At 43.4% G+C, this 24,242-nt stretch overlaps 1 protein-coding gene across 1 annotated transcript; it reads right to left on the bottom strand.

The window, feature by feature from the left end:
* Positions 1-1,741: 1,741 nt before the first annotated feature.
* On the bottom strand, positions 1,742-24,242 carry LOC115482814 (Down syndrome cell adhesion molecule-like protein Dscam2). Its single transcript, XM_030222978.1, is given in 41 exon segments — positions 1,742-2,182; positions 2,307-2,552; positions 2,724-2,919; positions 2,980-3,201; positions 3,257-3,502; positions 3,592-3,755; positions 4,148-4,463; positions 5,029-5,128; positions 5,130-5,155; positions 5,326-5,700; positions 5,774-5,953; positions 6,165-6,320; positions 6,421-6,729; positions 7,395-7,538; positions 7,750-8,005; positions 8,065-8,275; positions 8,341-8,770; positions 8,773-8,862; positions 8,943-9,095; positions 9,273-9,392; positions 9,691-9,826; positions 9,970-10,065; positions 10,067-10,116; positions 10,192-10,341; positions 10,462-10,593; positions 11,937-12,006; positions 12,008-12,142; positions 12,311-12,411; positions 12,542-12,584; positions 12,586-12,670; positions 14,788-15,014; positions 16,956-17,036; positions 17,038-17,077; positions 18,667-18,787; positions 18,875-19,024; positions 19,373-19,533; positions 19,995-20,015; positions 20,710-20,798; positions 20,800-20,836; positions 23,296-23,536; positions 24,117-24,242. Coding segments are annotated over 41 exon segments (6,192 nt in total). The 5' UTR covers positions 24,151-24,242; the 3' UTR covers positions 1,742-2,130.

Consider the following 24,242-nt stretch of genomic DNA (forward strand, 5'->3'; position numbering starts at 1 on the left):
GCAGCGGTTGACTGTCGAGCTGCGTTAGCTGTGGCTAACTATATACATAACTGTGTGTGTGGGCTCTGTGTGTATTGCGTGTGTATCCTGTCAGCATTACAAGTACATTTTGAACAAGTGGGCTGCTTGTACTACTAACCTTAGCATTTTCGGGTTTTGAATTTGCTTAAATTGCTTTGCTGCTGCTGTTGCTACTGCTGTTGTTGTTGCTGTAGTTGTTTTAATTGTTGTTGGCGCTGCTGCTAGCCTTTATATCTCCGTGCCATTTAGTGATTATTTGCATAGGCTAACAGCCAGGAGCCTTAACTAATTGATATCGATTTTGGCCAAGACTCGTGTGTACTTCTCCAACCGCCTCCAACTGGTAGGTGGGCACATAATAGTAGCTCACATAATAGTTGTCATGAGTGCGGCTATTAAATCGATTTTGGATTTCCGTTCGCAACCTAAAGCTGTTAAATTCTGCATGTATAGAAAGTGCACTTAAGCTTTCTCGCAAAACAAACTTCCGCCTTTGTCGTAGCTGCGCAACGTCTCTTCATATCTCTTTAGAGTGTTTTCTTGAATGGCCAATGCGCCCGGCCCATAAGCCGCTCAAAGTAGCTTCAACTACACATTAAAGCCGGCAAAAAGACAAGAAGCAGCTAATTAGCAAACTGATTGTCCCGGTGAAACCTTAATCAGCTACATAAGACATAGGTCGCAGCAACTAGATATCTTAGCTTAGCTAGAAGGCAAACTGAATTTAATTGCGTATACGCAGTGTTTCGCCTAAAAGAGGCCACTCTTTTCATGACTTGGGAGCTGTCAAAGGGCAAGACAGTGAACAAATGTTGCTCTATTGACACGACTTTGAGGAAAGTTGGCAACATTCCTAAAATTTACAAAGTTTCTCCGGAAGCAGGTAAACACTGCAACATCATGCCATGCATGCATAATATAGCGCCATTCAACGTGCAGTGGCATTCGAGTCTTTTCTTGAGTGCGTGTGAGCGTGCAGGCAGCTATCAACGACATCTTGGGGTTGAGCTTTCGAGCTGAAATTGCAGCCATATTGTGGTGTGGTGCTAAAATACAACTGATTGCCTAACTAAGGTGCATTCAGCTCTGTTGTTGCAAACTGGGTTTGTTTACGGCAACCGCTGGCTTGTGGTTGGCCCGTAGTGCATTTGATTGATTTGGTTAGTCTCATTTGCTAATGCAAATATTGGCAGAGTGGCTATAGTTGTTGAGCGGTGCCCAGCCAGTTGGGTTGTTGGTTTGCCTGTGGGTTCCAATTTAAAAATGTAGTTTTAATGAAATTACCAGGGCTTTGATTTTGTTTATCCTTGCACACCTTTTATTTAATTAATTTGCTGTTAGTATTTGCATATTGTTTTGTTTTGATTCACATACATGTATACCATACGCATATATATATATATATATATATATATATGTTTATTTATTTAATATTTACCTAAGATACCAATACAATTTCATTGTTGATTATCTATTTTAATTAAATGTAATATATAATTATATCATAATTTAAGTAAATTAAATAACGACAGCCTACATTAAAAATAATGTAAATGGCTCCTTTGTTAATAGATTATCGATAGAAAAAATAAATTGAATAATGTTAAAATGAAATGAAATCAATGGAGACGCCCTTAAAATCAATTGAAGAACAATTTCCTTTTTGAACAATACAATTTATCACATCAAATACATATAGAGATTTATATATTTATGCTGTTTGTGTTTAATCTTATGGCTAACAGACATTTAACGAGCATTAATGAGTAATGAGTACTTCTGAAAATCTGTGATAACTCTTGTGGGTGTACAGTCAGTTTTACATACATTTAGATTTTGTAAAGTCTTTGTTTTGCAGTAGCGAGAATTACGCGGATTGGCTTACGTTCTAGAGTTTAGTTTATACACTTAATGAACAACAATTAGAGTTGAGTTTGAGCTGTCGATTTGCTCGGCTACGGTAAATGCATTTAAATGCTTTCAATTTTATTTTCTTTTTTTGGGCTGTTTAGTGTCGATATTTTTGGATTATTTTTTGTTTGCTTTGTAATTTTTAGTTCTGGCCAAGTTAGTCAGAGTTAGCTCTTGCTACTTGCGGTCAGGTTAGTATTAAACGTGTATCGCGTATTCTTGGCGCTCCTGCTCCTTCTTCTCGTGATACCTAGGGGTCGCAGGCTGGTTAGTTTTTGCGATTCAAGGTTCAAGTTCAAGGTTGGTAGACGCTACAGGCATGCAACAAACTACAGTCAAGCACTGGGAGCATCGATTCTACACATTTCACTTACCTTGCCAACAGTGAGGTCAACTCCTCGCGGTCCAATTTCGCCAGCTGCGCTTCGCTCGTGTTCTCCATCACGCGCTGTACCTCTAAGTCCAAGGCGCGCTGTTCCCGCTCGCACTCGGCCTGGTCGCCAAACTCGCGTGCATCATGAAAGCCGACCGGCGGGCGAAAGCCGCTGGTCAAATCGCCGCCAGTCAATGCGGCTATGGAGGCGGCCAATGAGGCGGCTGTCTCCACCTCACTGCCAGCGCTGTAATTAGGGGCAATGGAAGGACCATATTGGGGGAGCTTATATATTTCATATTGTCAAAATTAATTTCTAATCATAATGGAAATTGAATTTTTAATTTTTGTGTATCGAGATTTATGTTTTTGTTGGGTGTTCGATTCGGATGGGTGAGGGTTTAGGTACCTGAACTACCTGTTGTTACTACCAGGGCACTTTCGTCGCTCCAATGTCTGGTTGCTGGACTGCAAGCCATGCTTTCGGTTCCGCTGTCCTGCACTGCGCTTCTCTAGTGGCATGCCAATGTGCCGCGGAGTATTGTGTCGTCGCTCCATCGCCGGAGAGCCTAGGTCATTGTTCGACTCGGTGCTGGAGTCAGGCCGGAACATATCTGTAAGAAAACAGGCATTGGCTGCGACTGCATGGCTGAATTCCCGGGCGGCATACGCACCTACGACTGCGCGCCCGTCGCTGCTGCGCGAAGATTTGCAAGGAACTCGATAAGTGGGCATGTTGGAGAACTCGGTGCTTGGGCTGATGCTAGTGTCCGACTCAGACTCGGCCACCACGCCGGCATTGCCGCTCTTGGCGCTGCGGGCACCACTCGACTTCTTGGAATGACCGGACTGCGAGCCAGCGACCATGGTCATAGACTTGCTCAACGTGGACTCATCTGGGAATGACGGCCTCAGCTTAAGTTGCTTAAGTAAAGATATTTAATCCCATACCATCAGTATAGTAGCGTTGCTTGTGCCAGCTGGACTTGCTCTTGACATGCCCAAAGCCTGTAGCTGGCAATAGCGGATAGGCCGTAGCGTTCAGACTCTCACCCTCCGGGTGTCCGAATGTTTTGAACTGCATGGTGTAGTCATGCGGCGTTTGGCCAGGCAGCCCGCGTGTGGGAGTCTTCGCCGGAGCGCCAGTTCGTCCGCCATTTACGCTGAACGTGGCATACGGTGATATCTCGTACATTTCTAAGTAAGTCACGAAGCAAAGAGACGAACGACAGGTGAGGGAAGCTAGTTAATTGCTACCTGCAGCTAGACACGCGTGCGCCACTCACCAGAATCATTGCTTTTGTCCACTGTCTTGACCGGCGAGGCGCTGTACACCTGCTGATTGCGTCGGTTCTCGTGCTCCTCCTTGTACTCCCCGGGCAGCGTCCGAGACTCATAGCCCTCGGCAATGGGGCCGCAAAGGGTGCGTCGATGCCTGATGGTCAGCGCGCTGCAAGAAAATTAAAACCTCGTCTCAGCGATTATGTGTTTAATTAACTAAAGCACTCCTTGAAATTGGAATTCGTTGACCGAAGGCAACTTATTGAGTTGCTTAGCTCTCAAGAAGTCGTTCAAATTGATAAAATGGATTTGTCGTTTGAGGAGCCAGCAAATATTATTAATTTCCTTGTATTCCATTAATAAACAGAGGTAAATTAAAAATGAAATAAGTTTTCAGCGCTTCACATGCACTGGGTGCGTCACCTGCACCCCAGTTAATTAAAGCTTAATTAAGGTTCGAAAGCAATTACGTGTCTTCAATTACGTTGCTCCCCTCAAAGCCCCAATTGAATTTGTCGCCCTCCAACCCATTTGTTCCCTCAGCCCCTCCCTCGCGCTTACATCGTCGTGATGGACAGTGTAATTATGACAACGACAATAAACGTTGCCAACCAATCACCGCTGGTTGGATTCGTCACATTTATCAGATTGTTCATCAAATCATTTTCGGTGGGAAAAACTGTTGGTGGTGGTATGACGCTGCCGTCGAGGTTAGTGGTGCTGAAATGATAATGCTCCGTCGTTTTAGCCGCATCGTTGGTGGCAGAGATGCGCAGCTGGTACCATTTCGCAGGTAAAAAGTCACAGAATATTAAATTTTCGCGGTTTTCCTCGGCGTTTGAAATATCCGATGTGACAACTGTCCAGCGTACGTCACCTGGGGGATAATAAAAAGGAAAGTAAGTAAAAAAGGAAGAGCTTGCACTCGGATGCTCGCTCATTGCGTCCCTAGACATATTTTCCGCAAGGATGAAAAAAATTGTATTATATTTTATATATATTTAACTTCATTAGCGCTATTTAAATTATTAAATTTAAAATATTTAAATATTTAAAAAACCAATATGCTCTTTTCACTTTCTGAATGAGCATAAAAAAGCAAACACATCATTTTTTTCGTTCGAAAGGAAATTATACTTCATACGCCATGTTGCACTTGGCTTCTCCATTCGCAATAAAAATTGTATAAATATTTATAAATAAATATGTATGTTCATTGCTCAGTTAATTGAAAACGTAAATAATTGCATTAATTGAATTTCATAAAAAATGAATGTTAATAATTGTTGTAGGCGGACCGAAACTTAAATGCTTTCGCACGGCTATAAACTTGATTCCTTTCGATGCTGATCTGAAGAACCTTTAGCGGAATATCTACTTATAGTAATGAGCTGATTTTTCATTCGGAAAATACTGAATATTCATTGTGTACTTAAACATACCGAGTGGCCGATGCTCTATGGAGAAATGATGAATGCTGCAGCCGCCATTGTGCCACGATGACAGCTTCAAATTCACACAGGTTGCATTTGTGGCAATTAGTTTCATTGCCGTTGGGCGCCTGCGAGGCTGTGTGGAATGTAAATGAATATGGAAATGAATGCATGTGGGAAATATTCAGCAGCGAGTGGTTACTGTGGTCAATGCAGCCGCAGCAAGTAGAGGCGCAGTAGAGTTGCTGCGCGACTGGTTCAGTTCGTTACCATGTAAATGCAAATGCATTGGGGCTGCGGACTCACCTTTTCCCTTGGTCCAGACATTAATTTCCTCACTGGCCGCACCATTGCCCACCAAATTGTGAGCTGACATTTTTATAATGTACTGATTTCCGCACTTCAGTCCCGTCATTGTGTAAGCGTTGTTCTCTGGCAGGAGCTCCGTCTGTGTCCAGCTATCACCAGCGGTGTGATATGAAATTGTGTAGCCCTGCAACGGCGCGCCGCCGTCATCGGGTGCATCCCAGCTGACACGTATGCTGTCAGCGGAAGCATACTGCACGATGATTTGTGGTGCGCCTGGTGGCTTCATAGCAATCACCTGATATTGGATTTCGTCACTACCAAAGAGATTGTTTGCCGTGCATGTATAATTTCCGGAGAGGCTGCCTTCAACTCCTGTTAAGAGTGCAACGCGAAAAGCGGATCAAAAGATGTAAATGCAAATATTCTGCATCACAGCCCTACTTACGGTGTATCCTCAAATTGCCCTCGTTGGTCACCTCGTAGAAGGGGCTGAATGTGACGGGGCGATCACGTGTTAACCAACGCGCTCGCGGTGTTGGATTGCCCACAGCGAGGCACTCCAGCACGAGTCTAGTGCCAATGGCCTTGCGCACCACCTGCCCAAATGAGGCGATGCGTGCAGGTGCTACAACAAGTGCACAGCAAAACAAAATTAAAACCATTGCATACAGTTAGGTGCACGGAATTTAAATATTGACAACGCTGTTGCGGTCATTTTGTGCAACATGGGCCCAGGACCATGTATGAAATTTTAATTAAAACGAAAATCACACAATCGCCTTTGATGGCATCATTTGAAGCGTGTAAAAACAGCTATAAAGCGCTGCAACGCCTACCTCGTGTATTGGTTGCCTGTGCCACAACAGATGTGGGCTCGCCCTCGCCCACGGATGTGGATGCAGATACCCAGAACTCGTACATTTGATTCTCGGCCAGGCTGCGTGCCTCGAATGTCACAGGATAGCCGTTTTCATCAACGCGCACCATATGAGCTGATCGCCATCAAAAACAAGAAAAATCAAACAAAAAAAGAGAAGAGAAAAGCAAACAGATTCACGCCATGTGTTAGCCACTCCCATTTCGGATACTCACTCTTGGTTTGACCCTTTCGACCGGCCTCACGCGCATATACCGTGTAATGCGATATGATACCATTGCGATTCTTCGGCGGGAGCCATGAAATTAAAATCGAATCAGCCGTCAAGGCAGCAGCTTTAATGGCCGCCGGAGCATCGGGCACATCGTCATCCGTTTGGCAAAATAACGGCTGACTGGCCAAGCCATCGCCGGTGGCCGTATAGGCCAGAGCCCGTATCGAGTAGTTGGTGGCCTTGAGCAACGTATGCAGATACGTTTCCAGGTTCGAAGTGCGTTTTATCTCCAGTTTGGCGGGGAAGTCGACTGTGAAATTGAATTGATAAGCCATATTGTTATGGTTATGTGAAAGTCAAACCAGCAACAACCTTACTGCTTAACTTAATTACAGGGCTGAAAATTACTTTAAGTTAAAAATGATTACTGAGTAGTCGAACAACAGAGACCGGCCTAATGCAAGCTTTCATGACGAACATGGCTAGCTAGAACATTTTTATGACACCGACGACATCTTTGAAGCCTTACCAATTTCGTGACAAGGCTACAAAAACCTCCTGTAAGTAGCATCTTCTAATAAACTGTTCATAATAACAAAAGCGAAGTCACATTGAGGCTAATCGATTTAAGTAGAAGAAACCGGAAGATGCTTGAGCCGTGTAAATAGTATCGATTCCCAAGTACGTACATTGATTTGATAAGCTGTGCCAATATCCACAACTTGCCGCCTCATCAATGTGCTGACGCACAGCTCGGCGCCAAAACCAATAAACCAAGCAACTAGCTTGCCTTCACTTCTTATTTCTAGCAGCCTCAGGCCCCACTTCCGCTTCGCCCCGCTGCAGACTACACAGTCATATCGATTGCTGTTTACACAGCGCTCGTCGCTTGCAATATCAACAAAATCAGCGCCATAAAGTGCCAACTGGCAACCGCAAAATCTAGATGCGCTGGCCTGGGCAGCCAATACTCACTCTGATGCACTATGGGGCGATATAAAATTTTATAGCCTTGTATAATGCCGCCATGGAATTGCAGCGGCGGCTCCATCCATGATATCTTCAAGCTCTGCGAGGATAGCGAGGAGCAGTTAACGGTTTGCGGCGCGGCCTCAGGTACTGCAAATATTCAAATCGATTGGAAATTAAGTTTTATGATTTTTGTTTGGAATTAAAAAGTCTCTTGAATAAAACTACTCAAATATCAGATAATCAGATAAGTTCAGTTTCAAAAGAACTTGAATAGAATGTTTCTTTTTTTTTCAAATTAAAGTCCAGCTTTGTTAAGTCAATGCAATCTGAGTAAGATGACAATTTTAGTGGCACTTACCGCCTTCGGCTGTGGTGCCAAAGATGGGCGCACTCCAGGGACCGGATCCGAAGCTGTTGAGAGCCCGCACAGTGACTGCATAGCGCGTGTACTTGCGCAGGCCACGCAGAGTGGCCTTGGTAGTTGCCCAGCCGCTGACAATGACCGACTTGAGGGAGCTGTTCACCACGCTGATGTAGTTAATGTTTTGCTTCTCTTCAGTGCAGTTAACAGTGTAGCCGATAAGCTCACCGTTCCAGGACTCGCGTGGCGGTATCTGCAATTGGTTAGTGTAGTGTGATTGGGAACTGGGGTGTTTCGAGCTGGTCCACCCACCTGCCAGGTAATAATCAGATCGCTCTCGCCGCCCGTTTGCACCTGCACGTTTGATGGTGCCTCAGTGGGCGCTTCCTCCTGGGTTTTAAGCACAATGGCGTCCGTATACGAGCTGCGCTCAATCTCGTTGATGGCCTGCATGCGTATGAGGAAGGTCGTAGCCGGGGACAGGCCAGCCACAATCGCATTTTCGCGTAGATCGCTATCATAGCTAAGAAGAAAGAAGAGCAGAGTCTCTCAGGGATTCATAAGCTGAGGCAATCAATAAACACACACCTGCGACTAATGCTCGTCGATGGCAGCGTGACATTGATGACATTAGCACCATTCCAATCACCGCCAGCGGTGCCAAGCGCCGAGTGCGACTGCAGATACTTGAGCGCCTGATACTGCACCAGGTAGCTGAGCACAGGCGAGTTGCCATCGAAGGGACGCCGCCAGCTGAGCTTGACGGTGCGAGAGCCGACCTCGAAGACCTCCAGATTGGATGGGGTATCGGGTCGCTCCTGCACGGCAAGAAAAACAATTTGCTCGGCACGGCCATACGGGTTCTCGGCAATGCAACGATATACTCCGGAATCATGGCGATCCGAGTGGCCGATGGTTAGTTGAGAGTCCACGCCCATCTCCGTTTTCATTTCCGCAATGCTAAAGCGAAAGTTATTCATATCGATGCGGCCATTGTTGTGTGTCCAGGCAATGCTTATGGCTCGTCACCCTTCGCATGGCAATCCAATGTAACCGGATCGTTGCGACGTGAGCTGACATTACGGGCAGGCTGCTCGAAACGCGCCGGCTCTGCATGATGCATAGAGTGGAATGGAGTTGGTAATCAGTAGTTATTTGAATGCTGTCAATGAGCCAGTCATTTGAATTACCGTTCACATTGATGCGTATTATCTTCTTGAGGCCGGGGCCAATTTCATTGGTTGCCTGGCACATGTAGGAGCCTTCATCGTTGTCAGTGGCCAGATTAAGGACCAGCGAGTGGTTGCGCATATTTAGAGGCTTGAAGTCTTTTGATGCTTTTCCTGCAAGCGACCCTTAATTAAACTAATTGCTGCTCTCATTCAAATGGGACTGAGCTAATTAATAAGCCAACGTTTGACTTTGGCGCTGGGTCTGCACGTTTAACCCATCCAATTTGAATGAGCTGAGGCGACAGGCTGAGGGCCGAAGCTGCATAGCCAGCAAATTGGCAAACTTACCCTGTCCTTTGAACCAGGTAATTGCTGGAATCGGATATCCTTCCGCCTCGCAATTTATCGATATTGTATTGCCCAACATAATGGCCGTGTCCATGGGCTCGTAGCTCCAGCGCGGCGCAACTGAAACGTGACCGGGACACAATACCGAAATGTAACGAATGAAAGCGCGCCAAGTAAACAACAAAATTAACAACTTGCTGTTTGTGTTTCTCTCTATACGGATGTGTGTGCAGTGTGTATTTGTTTCAGTGTGTAGCCCGAGAAACGGCAAAGTGCTGGCAGGACAGGCACACAAATCCTGCGTGATTTATTTGAAACAGCAGCAAAGCGCATCAATAGCTACAGCAACCGAAGCAACCGGAGCCACTGCGAGCCGCCCATTCTATTTCTTTTGCTTTTCATGGCCGAACAAACTTACCGCGCACTTGTAGTTCCGCCGTGTAGTTCACCTTGGCAGCAGCGTTGCTGGCGTAGCAGGTGTATTTGCCGCTGTGCCTGGCGCTGATATCCTTAAACACCAGCAGCGAGTAGAACTCTTCCTTCTTTTCAGTAATCTTGTAAATTGAAACACACACACACGCACATGAAAGACGCAGCATCAGCAGCAGCAGCAGCAGTAGAAGTAGCAAGAACAAAAATGTTTCACAAGTTGCGCTAAATGCAATGCTCGTTCGACATCTTTGGATTGCCAACTCACCTGCAGGCTGAGGGGAATGACACTGTCATCCTTTCTCCAGGTAAAGTAGATGGGCATGTCGCCAGAGGATACCGCGCAGGTGATTTGCGCGCGCCCCGCCCTCCTGCAGGTTCTTGGGAAACTTGAAGGCTTCAATGACAGGCGGACCTGGTGAGCGATTAGCCAACGTGGCAGAACATTAATGCGACATCCAACTGAAGGTGAGTTCCCTCTTCAACTTACTGTTCACGTTCAATTGCATGTCGCGACGCGCCTCCTCGCCCGCCCGGCTCCTAACGATGCACGTGTAGATGCCCTGATCACGCCCAGGCTCCACATTCTGGATGACAAGCTGTCCGCCCTCCGCCACTGGGGCGAGTGTATAGTGAGCGCCTTGGCCAAAGACAAAATAAAAATGTGTATCAAATTCTGCTATTCGCTCGAACGTCTATTGCAGCTGCCACGCCCTGCTCCCTACTCCTTGCCCATTCCCTCTATTGCAATTTGTCTTACTTGTTGTCAGCTCCTGATGTGCCTTCTCCCAGCGAATTTGGTCAATTGGATAGCCAGCAAACGGACAGCGCACAATTATGTCCTCGCCAGCAACGGCTTTAATGGGCCCAATGGCTCGTACATACGGTGGACCTGTAAAAGGGTGTATATATGTGTGTGTATGTGTGTATATGTGTGTGTGTGCATGCATTTGTGTTCGAGAGCAGTGTAATTTATTAAATTAGTTACAAAATGCAATTAGGCAGCAACGCAACGCCAATGCTTAATAATTCAAATTATATTTTGTTCGGGACAGATGCGATGTTAATGCATGAACTGCATTCGTGGCTGGCGCCACAGGGTGCAATTTGTAGTGCCACTAATGCAGCACGTTGCCTGCGTAAATACGTTGCATAAATTGCACTATTTATAATTAAACAGCCTGCTCTACACTGCACACCCAGTGCAGCAGCGCATTTACACAGCCCTAAACAAAATATTGATTGGTTTTCGAACTGGCATCTGTATATTTTGTTATATTTTTCAAATGCTTAAGCCTCTGAGCCTATTATCGAAATATGCAACAGTGTATTATCTCGTTTATATATTTCTCTTTCTATTGCTGTGCTGTCCTCTTGATTACAAATTAATTGCAGATCATATTAGAAATAAAAATAGCTAGCGATTGTATTAGAGAGCGTTGAGTAGTAGCCCATTTCAGTGCTCGAACTTCTATCTCACCTGTATTAATAGCTGTTGCTGCTTAGACCGGTGGATAGAGACCTAATTTGATTTTAGACTTCGCTGATTGTGGCGCACAAGCACACGTCATTTATCATCAATGTGCCCACTTAAATATCAAGTATACGCATACAGGCTGCCCCTAGGCAAGCCGAATGGCATAAGACAGCATCAATCATGAGGCAGGCTCAGGGGCATTCGCTTATGCATTATTAACACATTAAGATCGAATTATCAAAACAGCTTAAAATGCTCAAATTTGCTCCTAAGTGCTTGAGGCAGGAACTAGCTTTCGACGCGCGGCGCTCGGTGTTTGACGACCCTCACATATTTGTATTTTGAATGCCGAAGTTTCTTGTCTGATTGACAGTGATTATCCCGCTTGGCAGAGCTTGCGTTGGCCAAACCCTTGTTATCAATGGATAATATTGGCAACATATCGATGGCGACCCCATCGAACCCATCGCCGCTGGGGATTTTTCTTGGAATTTTTTGCTGTATATGCGGGTATTTTTTGTGTCATGTCCTACTGCTGCCTTTTGTCACGTTGCCTTGACAAAATGTATTTTCAATCAGTGAGGATGCGACGAGAGCACTAACAAAATTCATGGCTCAGCGTCTTTTGTGATTTGCATTGTGCGCCACACAAAAGATCCGTTCGAAATGCTGCAGGAGGGCTGGCTGGGTATATCTTTCAAGTTGCACAATGGGGGTCATGTCGAATAATTGATTTCGCTGGCAATATATTAACTCACCGTAAACATTCAGCCGAGCGGAGTGCTCAACACTGCCCATGGTGTTGGTAGCCACGCACCTGTACAGGCCCGCCATCATCGGGGCGTACATGGGAAATATTTAAATGACTTATCACATCGCCAGCGATATCGACAAATTGGCCAATTGCGAAGCGATGATGCAGAGATACATCCATAATGGGCTGCGAGTCCAGAAGCCATGCAAACTGCAATGAAAATCGCAGCGGATAATCACTAAGAAGTCGCCCGGATATGGTCAGTGCATAATTTGTACGCTTAATCAGCCATGCATGTGTGTGTGTGCGTGGTGTGCGTGCGTGTGTGTGTAATGATATAGCAATGCATAATAATAGCAATAAAACATTCGAACTTACTTGGGGCGGTGGCGAGCCGCTGGCTGAGCACTTAAGCGATATTAATGGCCCCGGACGCACATTCTGCTCAATGAACGTGTAAATCAATTCGGGCACAGTGTCTGCGGAGAGGCAAAAGTAGCACGGGCTGATAAATGCCAAGCCCTGTCTCATAAACTATGCATGAGTGGGTAGATGAGGAGCTACATCCACATCCAAGGCAGACAGCCCACAACACCCATGTCAACTTACCGCCCAGCTTCAGCTCTGCCATGGCCTGTGCGCTGGCCCGCTGGGTTCTCCACGAGACATTGATAGACACCGCGGTCGCGTCGTCCCACGTTCGACAACAGCAGCGAAGTCTTCGATAGAAAGCGTATGCTGGCAGCAAAATAAAAGGATGGAATTTTTCGAAAAGAAGTCAGCACACAATATGCTAAATGTTGAAGAAATTCCTATTTAAACTAAGACAGGAAAATAAGAAAAAACGCTGCTCCAAAACTGACAACGTTGCACGAAAGAGTCTGAACATACAATATGCCATAAACTGACGCCATTTTGTAAGCTAAAAGTGTTAGATGTGTATGTAAATGTATCTCTGTGTGTATGAGTGCGTGTGTGGGTGTATTTTCTCTGCTTTTTTCGATGTGGATGCGTGTGTGTGTGAGCACTGGCCTTTTGTTCACTCAGGCGAAATTTGTTATTTATTTTATTAGCATAAGCATAAAAATTTCTGGTTGATTTGTTATGCTGATTTGCTGGAGCTCAGCTCGGCTTTCCCCTTTCTATTGTGCTCTCGCTCTCGCTCTGCTTGACCGCTTTTGCTTTGGCATATATCCTTGGGCAACAGCTGGTCAGTTCGCCCGCATAAACACACACACACACACACGCACACACCCACACACAACAGTTGAGAACACACATACTCGACACGATGTTTGTTTTTACAGGCTGTTTGTACTCGAGGCTGTTTGCCAACTTCAATATATTTATGTATGTAAGGATATTTTGTGCTGATGCTGATGCTGATGCGGCTGGGCTATGCGAGTTTGCATTTGGCTCGGCCAGACTGCGTATTATGCTGATTTCACGTAATTTGCATTAATTATCAAGATGTGTTCAACCCATTTAAACAGATGTGTGTGTGCACAGTGTCCACTCGGCAGTCGCAAGCAGCTGGGCAATCTGCCGCTACTAAGATTAACATAATTTATGTTTTGTAGACACATGCATGTGCCTGCTTTCTATTTAATTTTAATTACTTGAACTAATGAATGATAACAAAGGTATGCTAATAGCATGATCTAGTTTAGTTTGCCTGACTGTGGCTCTGTGTGTATCGAAGACGGCCAGAATAGCCAGAGCAGCCCGGCTAAAGTTGAGCTTTGTTTTCAATCAATCATCCGAATGATGTTCTCTCTCCCGAAATTTGATTGAAATTCTTGAATATTCATCGCAATCAATTAACATATTTCAAACAATGACCCTTACATGCATCAGCTAATGGAAAACGGTAGAAATAATAAAGCAAAACTCTTAAACAATCTGTGAATAGCTGACATCAAAAAGCTGCAACTAAAAACGAACCAAAATATCGAAAAATCCGCTGATAAATAAAGTGCCGAACAATAGGGAAAAAATGAAATTGTTGAGGGCAACAAATGTAGTTCTGCTCCACCGACCCACAGCTATGGCATCGCTCATCAATAATAATACAGAGCGATAAAACATTTTTGGCTCGGAGCAGCCTTAACAACGCCTCTGCAAGCACAACAACAACATGTAATCTACGGCTTTTACCCAATCTATTTTCTGTATACCCTGAGCCCATTGCAAATGGCTAGAAAGGGTATAATGTGTTTGTAATGTATGTAAAAAACAAAAGTAGAACGAGCTTATAACATCTATGCCATATATAATGAGGATATCTCGTAGGCTAGACTCTGAAAATTATTTAACATCACTGATCCTTAAAGCTATAGACACCTGATTTAGTATTGAGCTTATGAAAGCAATGTACAGATGAATGGAGATTAAAACCAAATTGTATAAAACTTATTTCTAGAGACTTGAAGCTTCCTCAGGGTATGCGCTGACAATATACTGAGATCTAATCTAGATCAAAATCTAGAACCAAGGATCATAACAGGGATTATCTGGTTAAGTCTGCATATATAGAAGCTATTACTTTCCAGTTTTATTCTATATGAATGCTGCCACATAAGCTTCTCATAATAGGATATCTCTTAGTTGCAAAATCCAGCTTAGCATAGCTTACACATATATTGCTTCTTTTTTTTCGTTTTAATTTTGACGAGCACAAAAATTTTGCAACTTTGATAGAAAAAAGAAAAGAAAGGAGAGGGAGATACAATTTGAAATGGCCTATGCTCAGTGCTACACACAATGTTGCATGTTTGAGTTGCATGTTGCTGTTGCTGTTGCTGGCGCTGGCGCTGGCACTATTGCCGCTTGTTACACGCTGCTAGTATACTTACTTATCCCGACCGGTGCTGAGTGCATTATTCGCTTGCAGCGGTTTGCCATTGTGGAGCCAGTCGATGCCATCGATCGCCGAGCCCGTTGTCGTGCAATTGAAAATTGCCGTTCCGCCCCGAATTGACAATTTGTACTTGCGGGTAGTATGTGCACAGATACGAAACGTATTTACACTGAGCCGAATTTCGATGCGCTGCTCTCCAAACTGATTCGATGCCTGGCAAATCTGCAAAAAGAGCCAGTCACATAAAATGTAGTAGGGGCCAGTGCTACGTAAGCCAGTCAAAATCAATCAACTCTGTCATATATATCACAGCGATATATGGCACAATGTTCGAGCACTGCAAGCACGTATGTATATACACTGCGGAGCATAACTATAAGCGCACCCACTTTTTCCAGTGTAGAGTCCGTTATAGATGGAATACCGAAAAAGTGTAAATGAGGAATTAAAGATAATCGAAAATAATATTATTTGAGACCAAAACAAAAACAACAATATTAACGGTACTTTTCTTATCTGCTTTAATGTGGTTTTTGCGCTAGTGCATAACTATAAGCGCACATAGAAAATTTTGGAATTAGGTCTTTACTTAACACTTATTTATTAGATGTTCAATTTTTTTAAAATTTCAATAATGAGTATAGCCTCCATTATTTTGAATTAGTTCAAATAAAGCGGTTGGGCAATGCTCGAAATTAAATTTTCAAGGGTACTTATTGGAATTTGTTCCCAAGCACTAATTACGGCGGCTTTAAGCTCTCGGATTGTGTCGAATTGCTTATTTTTGTCATAAATGGACCTCACCAGGATAACCCCATAGGTTCTCGATTGGATTTAGGTCGGGGGAGCATGATGGCCATTTTAATACCTCAATTTTGTGTGTGTCCAGCCACTCCAAAGTTTGCCGGCTTCGATGCACAGCAGCATTATCCTGCTGGAACACCCACTTCCTTGCTCCTCTTCTTCGAAATGTCGGCAGTAAATCATCTGCAACACTTCTATATACTCTGCAGAATTCATACGCGTGCTGGGAAATGCCAATTCCAAGCAGCCCATTTACTGCGAACGCACCCCAGACCATTAGAGATCCGCCTCCAAAGTTTCTCTTAGAGAAATATCGTGGATCCTTACGCAAATCCCTCCAATATCCATTGAAGCCATCGGGACCGTCCAAATTAAACTTTTTTTCGTCAGAAAAAATAGTCTGTAAAGTTAAAATAATTAAAATTGAAAACCCTATTGTCCAAATATGTTTTGGAAATTTTTTGTACATTTTTCCAGTCCCTTGCCATGTTGATTCTGGCAAAAATCCAGGCGATCTACAATGTGTCGGCTTAGCAACCGAGGTGCTGGTTGAAGCTTTTGTCTTGTAATTACTTTTGACTTCTTTAAAACCCGGTGAATTGTCCAGCGGGACACACTTTGGCCACATTCATCGGCGATTTCACGTGCCGTCTTCATCGAATTGCTGGCAGAACTAATGATCCGTCGCTGGGATCGATCCGAAATTTTCGATTTTGGGCCACCAGTCTTATTTTTACCATAATTTGTGGTATCTTTAAAAAAATTTCTTACTACACAATCGGAACGACCAATCCGGCGAGCTATCTCCCTCTTGGAGACTCCTTCATGAATAAGGGCTAAGATTTTCCCATTCTCTATGTCACTTAAGTATGTACCACGTGGCATTCTCAAATTTGAATATTTTTAAATAATGCTAATCTTCAATTAATGCGCGTAAGTCTAAAGCCAACGAGATTATGAAAGAACAATAGGTGCGCTTATAGTTATGCACTAGCGCAAAAACCACATTAAAGCAGATAAGAAAAGTACCGTTAATATTGTTGTTTTTGTTTTGGTCTCAAATAATATTATTTTCGATTATCTTTAATTCCTCATTTACACTTTTTCGGTATTCCATCTATAACGGACTCTACACTGGAAAAAAGTGGGTGCGCTTATAGTTATGCTCCGCAGTGTATATATGTATATATGGCAGCAGACTGTGCATTAAATACAATATTCCGCTGTCAGACGCTATGGCAAGATAGTCCAAACTGCTTGCCCTTTAGCCATTTGATTGACTGACTAACTGACAGTCAGCGCCTGTCAACGAATTGAGGTTGCTTGGGTGGTGTCTGCCTGCCAATTGATAATACTTACCCATTTGCCTGCGTCCCCGCCTCGTCAGCAATTTTTGATAAGCAACAATGTGCGCGAGACTATGACGCGCTGCGAGGATGGGTATCGGATAAAGCGCTGCCGAGTCTGAAACGCGATACCAACTGAAAAGCAAATTGGATATCAATGCCAACTAGTTGATTATTGAATGGAATATTTATGTGTTATAATTATATATAAATATGTATAAATATATATAAATATATGTATACCTTGAAGTTAATTGAAACTTCACAAAGCAAGCAGGTAGAATCGGATAAGACAGCTGATTCAAACTGACTGACCACAACCATCAAGTCAAGCTCTAGAATACATCTATACTGTACATCTAATATTTCTTCCATATTAATATTCAAAATGTAAACATATTTTAAAATTACAATTGATATTCCCATGTGCAGTGTAATGTCCTATTCTATGCATTTAACACTCATGAAGAAGCTGTGAGAGTATGACAAATGCATGACTACAATACGCCCACATTTGATATAACTTATTTATGAACACGAATGTAATCTTCTATACGAAAAAGTAAATATTTCAGATATTAGGCCTCTCTCTCTTGGGGTACACACACGCATAGTAAATATAAATACTTCAGATGAAATCAATAAGAAAGCTCTCAGGCCGTAAGCCATAAACCCGATTTTCACTCATTGGCCATGCCAGACACGTAGGCAGCTCGGACTAAACTTCAACTAAAACAAAATTATCGCATTTTTTCTCGCATTTATCGTAATCATAACGTGCCAGAGGCACTCGGCGCATCGGAGAGAGTTGGGAGAGCAGTGCTTACTGAAAATATGCTGTATAAATCTCGCGTCCCTGCCTTTGTCCGCCACTTGGCTGCTCTGTGGGTTGGCATTTGAAAATATTCTGGCATTTCACGTAGCAAGCAGTCGGAGAGCAGCGGCTTTTTTGCATGTTTGTCTGGTGTTTGTTTGGATATTCCATGGCAGTTGTGTGCGTCGCTCTACGCCCTTGCTCAGGCGCCTCAGCAAACCGACTTATTCTGAGCCACAGTCAAGCTACTTCTCCATCATCTCTCTCTCTTGCTCTCTTTGTAGGCACACATCAAGTGCTTATGGCTGCATGAAATTTTAATAAGCCCGGCGGATGGGAAAGAGATTGCCAAATTTCGCCTTTGCCACAGACGCATCGGCCTGTCAATTAACCAGGGTTTTTATGCTGCTAATTAGTGCCAAATGTCTGATGTTATTTGATACATTTTATTTGCTGACTTTGAGTGCTGTTTTTTTTTATTGTTTGCTGTTTACCCAAATAGGTCTTTATTGTTTGGCAGCAAAATGTTGACTTTTGTAAGTCGATACATTGAGCACTACATAAACAAGATGATTAAGTATTTGCCAAGTAACTTGGCTGAGCGCCAGCTGCTTTATTAGTTTGTTTTTGTCAGCAAAGAAAACACATGGCTAATGTTGGGCTATCAAAAAGCTTTCTGCATTTTGCCAGACAGATCTCAGTGTAAAGCCCATATAATTAGCTGACGCACGGCTGCCTCTAGTATGTAATAAAACCTGTGCCCCACGCAGACAGCCAAATGCACTTAAGTGTCCTTTATTAACGTTGCCCCGCCTAGCTCTCTCCATATGACTGTTGCTCTTTTATTGGCAGAGATAGAAGCTGTGTGGATGAATATAGTCGGCAAAGAGGTTATGGGGGCAGTACTCACGTAAATATGGGAAATGGATTGCCCTGTATGTTGCAAGGGAGATGCACATCGTTGCCACGCTCCACTTGGATTTCCATAACCGGCTTTTGGCTGGTGCTTGGCGCCAAGTTCTTGCTGAGCTCTGTAACGAACGTCGAACGTCGAACGTTGATTCCGCAATGTTTTAGTTAGCGCATAGTTGCCCCAATCAGCTTGCTTTTCGCCTTACCTTTCACCTGAAGCATGACCGCCTCACTGCGCTGCCGGTCCCCATTCAATGTGTTGGTAACGAGGCAGCTGAGCTTCACCAGGCCATCCTCCGTGCGCACTGACCGCACATACAGATCTCCGGAGGCAGCCAGCACCACGTAGCGACCAGCTGCAGCGAAGCCAATATCAGGGAGTCGTAATTCAAAAATTGCATAAAACAATCGCAGCAATAAAAAAAACAAAAACAACAACAAACTGCTCGACAACCAAAAATGCATAGTGAAATCAAGTTGCTCGCTGCGTATACGTAACATTTATCAATAATGTCAACGCTAACAGCAATGGCAAGAGCGGAGCAGCAACTGCACATCCCTCAGGGCATGCTGTAATCGCAATAGCAAACAAGCCACAGCACAATGCTAGCATGGTGTACATAAATTTCAGCTGCAGATAAACACCCCGCACAAGCACACGCATAGCTATCTGTGTGTCTCTGTAAAAATGTGGCAACACTCACCAACATCCGACAGTTCCGGCAGCAGTATCTCCTCGCCTCGATGCCAACTGGCCACGCGCACATAAGGCCGCACATATTCCGGTATAGCGCACTTAATCAACGCCGAATTTCCCAAATAGACTTCAGTGTTTTCCACGTGCACATGAACAGCCGACGAACCACTGCAAAAACAGCCAACAGAGAGCAGAACCAGAGTAAAAAAATAAAGAAACAGATGAGAAAGCTGAGAAATTGCCGAAAATCAACAATTGTTGCGTGCCTTTTGGGCCGAACGTACTCTTCGACTGGAAACATAAAACGCTTTGGGGTAGCCCATCGGGCGCGGGAAACCCACTGCAACCAGTGAAAAAAGTGCTACCGTAGAGGGCCAACGTGCAGACAATAAGAGCTGTGCAATGCAATGCAAAAATGGCAGCAGTTTAGAATGAATGAATGAAATTGCTTGAAATTACATGCGAAACGGAAGTGAACAGATCATAAAGAAAGAAAGAAAACCACGGGAGCAAAGGGAAAACCAAAAAATACCATGCGCAATATATGACTCGTAAAAATATCAGAAATGATATATTCGGAAAATTCGCAGCGTAAATATTGAATGAGATTTTAAACGACTATCATCAGCATCGCATGTTGTTCATTCACGCTGGCCAGTCGGCCTACGTCTGCTGACTATATGACTGACTATATTTAAATTAAATCAGCATTGACAATGCCCGAATGTTGTCGAGGTCGGGGGCTATTTTGATTTGATTTTGATATGAAATATTTGAATAGAGGGTAGGCAAGAGCTGCCTCCAACAAGTTTCGTAGTAAATCATTTAAAGCTTCAACACGCTTTAAGTTAATATTATTACATAACACATGCATTCAACAGTCTTCAATTTGCTTTTGTCAAATATTGTGCATAATCTTGACAGAGCATCAACATTAATTTAGTGGCAAACCGCTGCGAGGCATGCGCCAGCAGAGTGTGATAGGAAATACGCAGCTTATTAGAGTGATGTGTGCAGAAATCAGAAACTAACTCGCAGTTGACAACTCTGACAAGCACAAGTGAGGTGCAGCCAAATCATGATAACTACACACACACAGCAAAACAAAAAGGCTGCGAGCAAATGGCAGGATAAAGCTACAGCAGCAGCTGCTGTACGTGAGCTGCTTATGAATGTGCACTGTACCCACGGTCTATGGGGTCTGTTTGTGGGTATTTGTATTTGCGGGCTGCAGTGCATGCTAATGGTGCCTACCATGCAGTACAACTCTATAGGTATAGCTGCAGTGTAAGCTACTTTAGTCTACTTTCCGCTTACCTGCTTGCACCTGCAAATATTGCGCACGCAAGTAGGGTGCCGGCCGCATTGCTAGCTCTGGGCAACGGTAAGGTGGCCTCGGTGGTACAATCCGTGCGATAATATTGCGCCAAAAAACGGTGGGAAGTGCAATGTGCCATTGCCAGATATGTTCGAACAGTAAAAAATTAAAAATAACATATAATAAAGAAACCAAATACAGAGAACAACAAAGGATATAAGCAGAAATGCAATATTTTAGTACGTTAAGTTCTTGGGCTTTCCTCGTTATTTATTTATACACAGTGAGAGCGCCGTTAACAACAAAAATTTGTTGCAGCAAAGCACCCGAAAATGGCAGCCACCTTTGCCGCCGGCGAACAATTTTTACTACTGCCCCAAAAACGCAACTATGCGAAGATTTGCATAAAAATTGCAATAAACCTGAGGATACTCCGACGAATAGAACGTGCCCGGACCTAAGCAAGCTGGCAAATGGCATTTTGCATCGACAGCTACTAACAATGCCAGACTTAATAAAGAGCAACAGTCCGCAACTCCATGCGCAAGACTATGCTGACTACAGAGAATAGTAGACTATTTATATAGAATATGCAATCTAAAACAGGGATTACAGGCATCAGAGTGCTATATGAAGCGAACTCACATGGGGTATTATAGTACTTACATTTCGTACATATGAATTATAAAGATATTTGATATTTTTTAAGTATTTCTCCCGAACTCAATAGATATGAAGGAGAGTAACCAGGACAGTGCTCGCCCAATAGTCAGCTTAATCATCTAGCAGATTTCAAGTTATCAACTATGCAGTATGCAGCAGAAAGCAAAGGCCAGCCATTGCATGCGGAGCACAAAGCATTGGATTCCCATCCAACAGTCGCTAATCATCACAGTTGAAACCAACTAACAAGCAACAACACGGAGCATGCGACCGAGCAGTGGGTGGACAGCAACTGGAACAGCAGCAAAAACCAACTAAAAAGTTCATCAAGCGCAGTTTTCAAAAATGCTTAAGTGCTGGCAATTTGTTAGCGTCTATTGCATTTGCGTAGAGCTAAATTTAAAGCGAAAAAATATACAGGAATAAATGTGTAAATAAAGCCTTTACTGTTTGTGGGTTTCCCAGATAAGTACACATTCCATACACTCCTGTCCACACAGGTCACTTGAATTCAACTATGCTCTTTAGCAGCTTAAAATAAAATTTGTTTCATTTACATCTAGTTCCACTTTCGGGACCAAACACATAGCCCGCAGAAGCAAAGCCTTTTCACGATGAATATTACGTGAATTGCCTGGCTTACATATAAATCGTATATATACATTTATATATATGCATATATTTGTGTGTGTGTTTGGCATAACCAAGTACTTTGAGTGACTTTTAATTTTGCAAAACACACAAATTCTCTTAGTCCACATTGTCATTGATATGCTGTGGGGCAAGTGTTGACATTTTTATTATATTTTATTTTTGACCAATTCACAAATATGAATATTTTTTAATATAATATATATGTATATAAAAAAATGTATATATATATATATATATATATATATATATATATATATATATATATATATATATATATATATATATATATATATATATATATATATATATATATATATATATATATATATATATATATTGACACATTTTTTAAATCAAACATTAATCATATCCAGCTTATTAAATGTACTTAGTTCATTTAGCTGAAGCCATCAAAAGCGTTTTCTAATTATTAAAAATATATGAGAATCATTTACGAAGCTAGAAATTATCCACTCTAGACTATATTTCTTTTATATCTACACATATTTATTTTGCTTAGATGTTAAGCTCCAAACAAGTCGAATGAATGCATCCCTTCGCTTTTTTTTCGTTTCATACACGCTTCATCTCCAGTTAAAAGTAGATAAACACGAAATTGTATGCATTTGTGTATCTACATGCAAAGTCACATTTTAATTCAACATTTAAGTTTTCATAGTGCATGCAGCGTCAACAACAACAGCAATGGCAAGAAGAGAAGAACAACTAGAGCCTGACAACATTTTAATATTTTAAAAGTTAACAAAGCGCTGACAGGGCGGACGGACAGAGCGGGCTTCGGCTGCAAGTTGGATGCAGCTCGTCGTGCCTGGCTACATGACATTAACATATGAGTGCATTTAAAGCAATACGAGTCTGTTGCACACAAATGCAGTAATTGTTGTCGTTGCTGCGGCGGGCTGGCTGTTGTTGTTGTTGTGGTTGTGTGGCAGCAACGCATTACTTTTGTGTGTAATTTCTTTGGACTTTTGATGCGGGGCGCATTAAGAGTGCACTTTTTGTTCCTAGTCTCTTTCAGGCATAGAAATGCTCTTTCTCCTGGTTTCAATCTGTGCGCCTGTGACAACATCGATTTCGGGCAACCCGCTCATGCTGTAGAGCATAAGCACTTCACAGATTTTCTGGCACATTAATTGAATATAAACTAAAAAATACCTTCTTTATGCCTGCACGCTGAAGCCGCAACAATGTGACTGTTGCAACCGCAGACGCGTACCCCGACACACATACTTAATATTACTTATACGCATAGTTGTCGAAACCGCAAAACTCACCTCAGTCCGGGCAGCTGAGTTGCCAGCGTGCCGTCGCGCATTACCCAGGACACGACGGGCGGAGGGTTCCCATGCGCTGTACAACTAACCTGTGCGCCCGTATCGTTGCCAAACAGCAGGCGGGGCGAGGGCTCCAACAGGAACGTGGGCACACGTAAGCCGCTTGTGGCTTGTGATGGCACCGCCAGTTGGAAGGTTGCAACCGCCACAAGCAGCACCAGAGCATACTCGGCAATAATCGCTGGCAAAGGCAAACAGAAAGGTAAAACAGGATAATTATCATCTTTACGTAATTATGCAAATGTCGTTGTGCATGTGGATTGTTGTTTTAAACTTAAGGCCAGTCGGCTGCAAAAGCAGTTGCTGCCTGCCTGCCTGCTGCCTGCCGTTAGTTGCCCTCCACTAGTTGTGCGAGTCTGTTTCAAGTGCAACTTATAAAATGCAGCTAATTCGGTTCGGTTTCAGCGCACGGCCCTTGAGCCAGGCAGGCAGGCACAACGCCAACGCAGACGAAACACTTTATACTCCAGGCACTTGCGCACTTGTGCGTATGTGTTAGTCTGATTCCCTGTGTGTGTGCGTGTGTGCCATTTCACTTTCTGATATATTTATGGATGCTCGTGTGCGTATGTAGTTTGTTTACCCCGTTCAGAACTCGCTTTGCTGTTACACAAATGCAGTTTAAGTTGTTGCCAACAACAGCAATGACGGCAACTACTTGTTACAACAGCAGCAAACAGAAACAGAAACAGGAAAACAACAAGAAGCAACAACAGCAATAACTTTGGCAACATCAACAAACGATGCAATTAGTTACCCACCTTTCGCTCTGTTTAGAAGCCCTAATAAACCCATTTTGTTGCGTCTATCTTTTATTTGCGTGTGTGCATGCGTTTTCCTTGCCTTCACAGAAATTATTAAATTAGTTTTTGTTGACTTCTGTTCCA

This window comes from Drosophila hydei, unplaced genomic scaffold (genome assembly GCF_003285905.1).
Source record: "Drosophila hydei strain 15085-1641.00,03,60 unplaced genomic scaffold, DhydRS2 tig00000070-arrow-arrow-pilon, whole genome shotgun sequence".
In the NCBI taxonomy this organism is placed as follows: Eukaryota; Metazoa; Arthropoda; class Insecta; order Diptera; family Drosophilidae; genus Drosophila; species Drosophila hydei.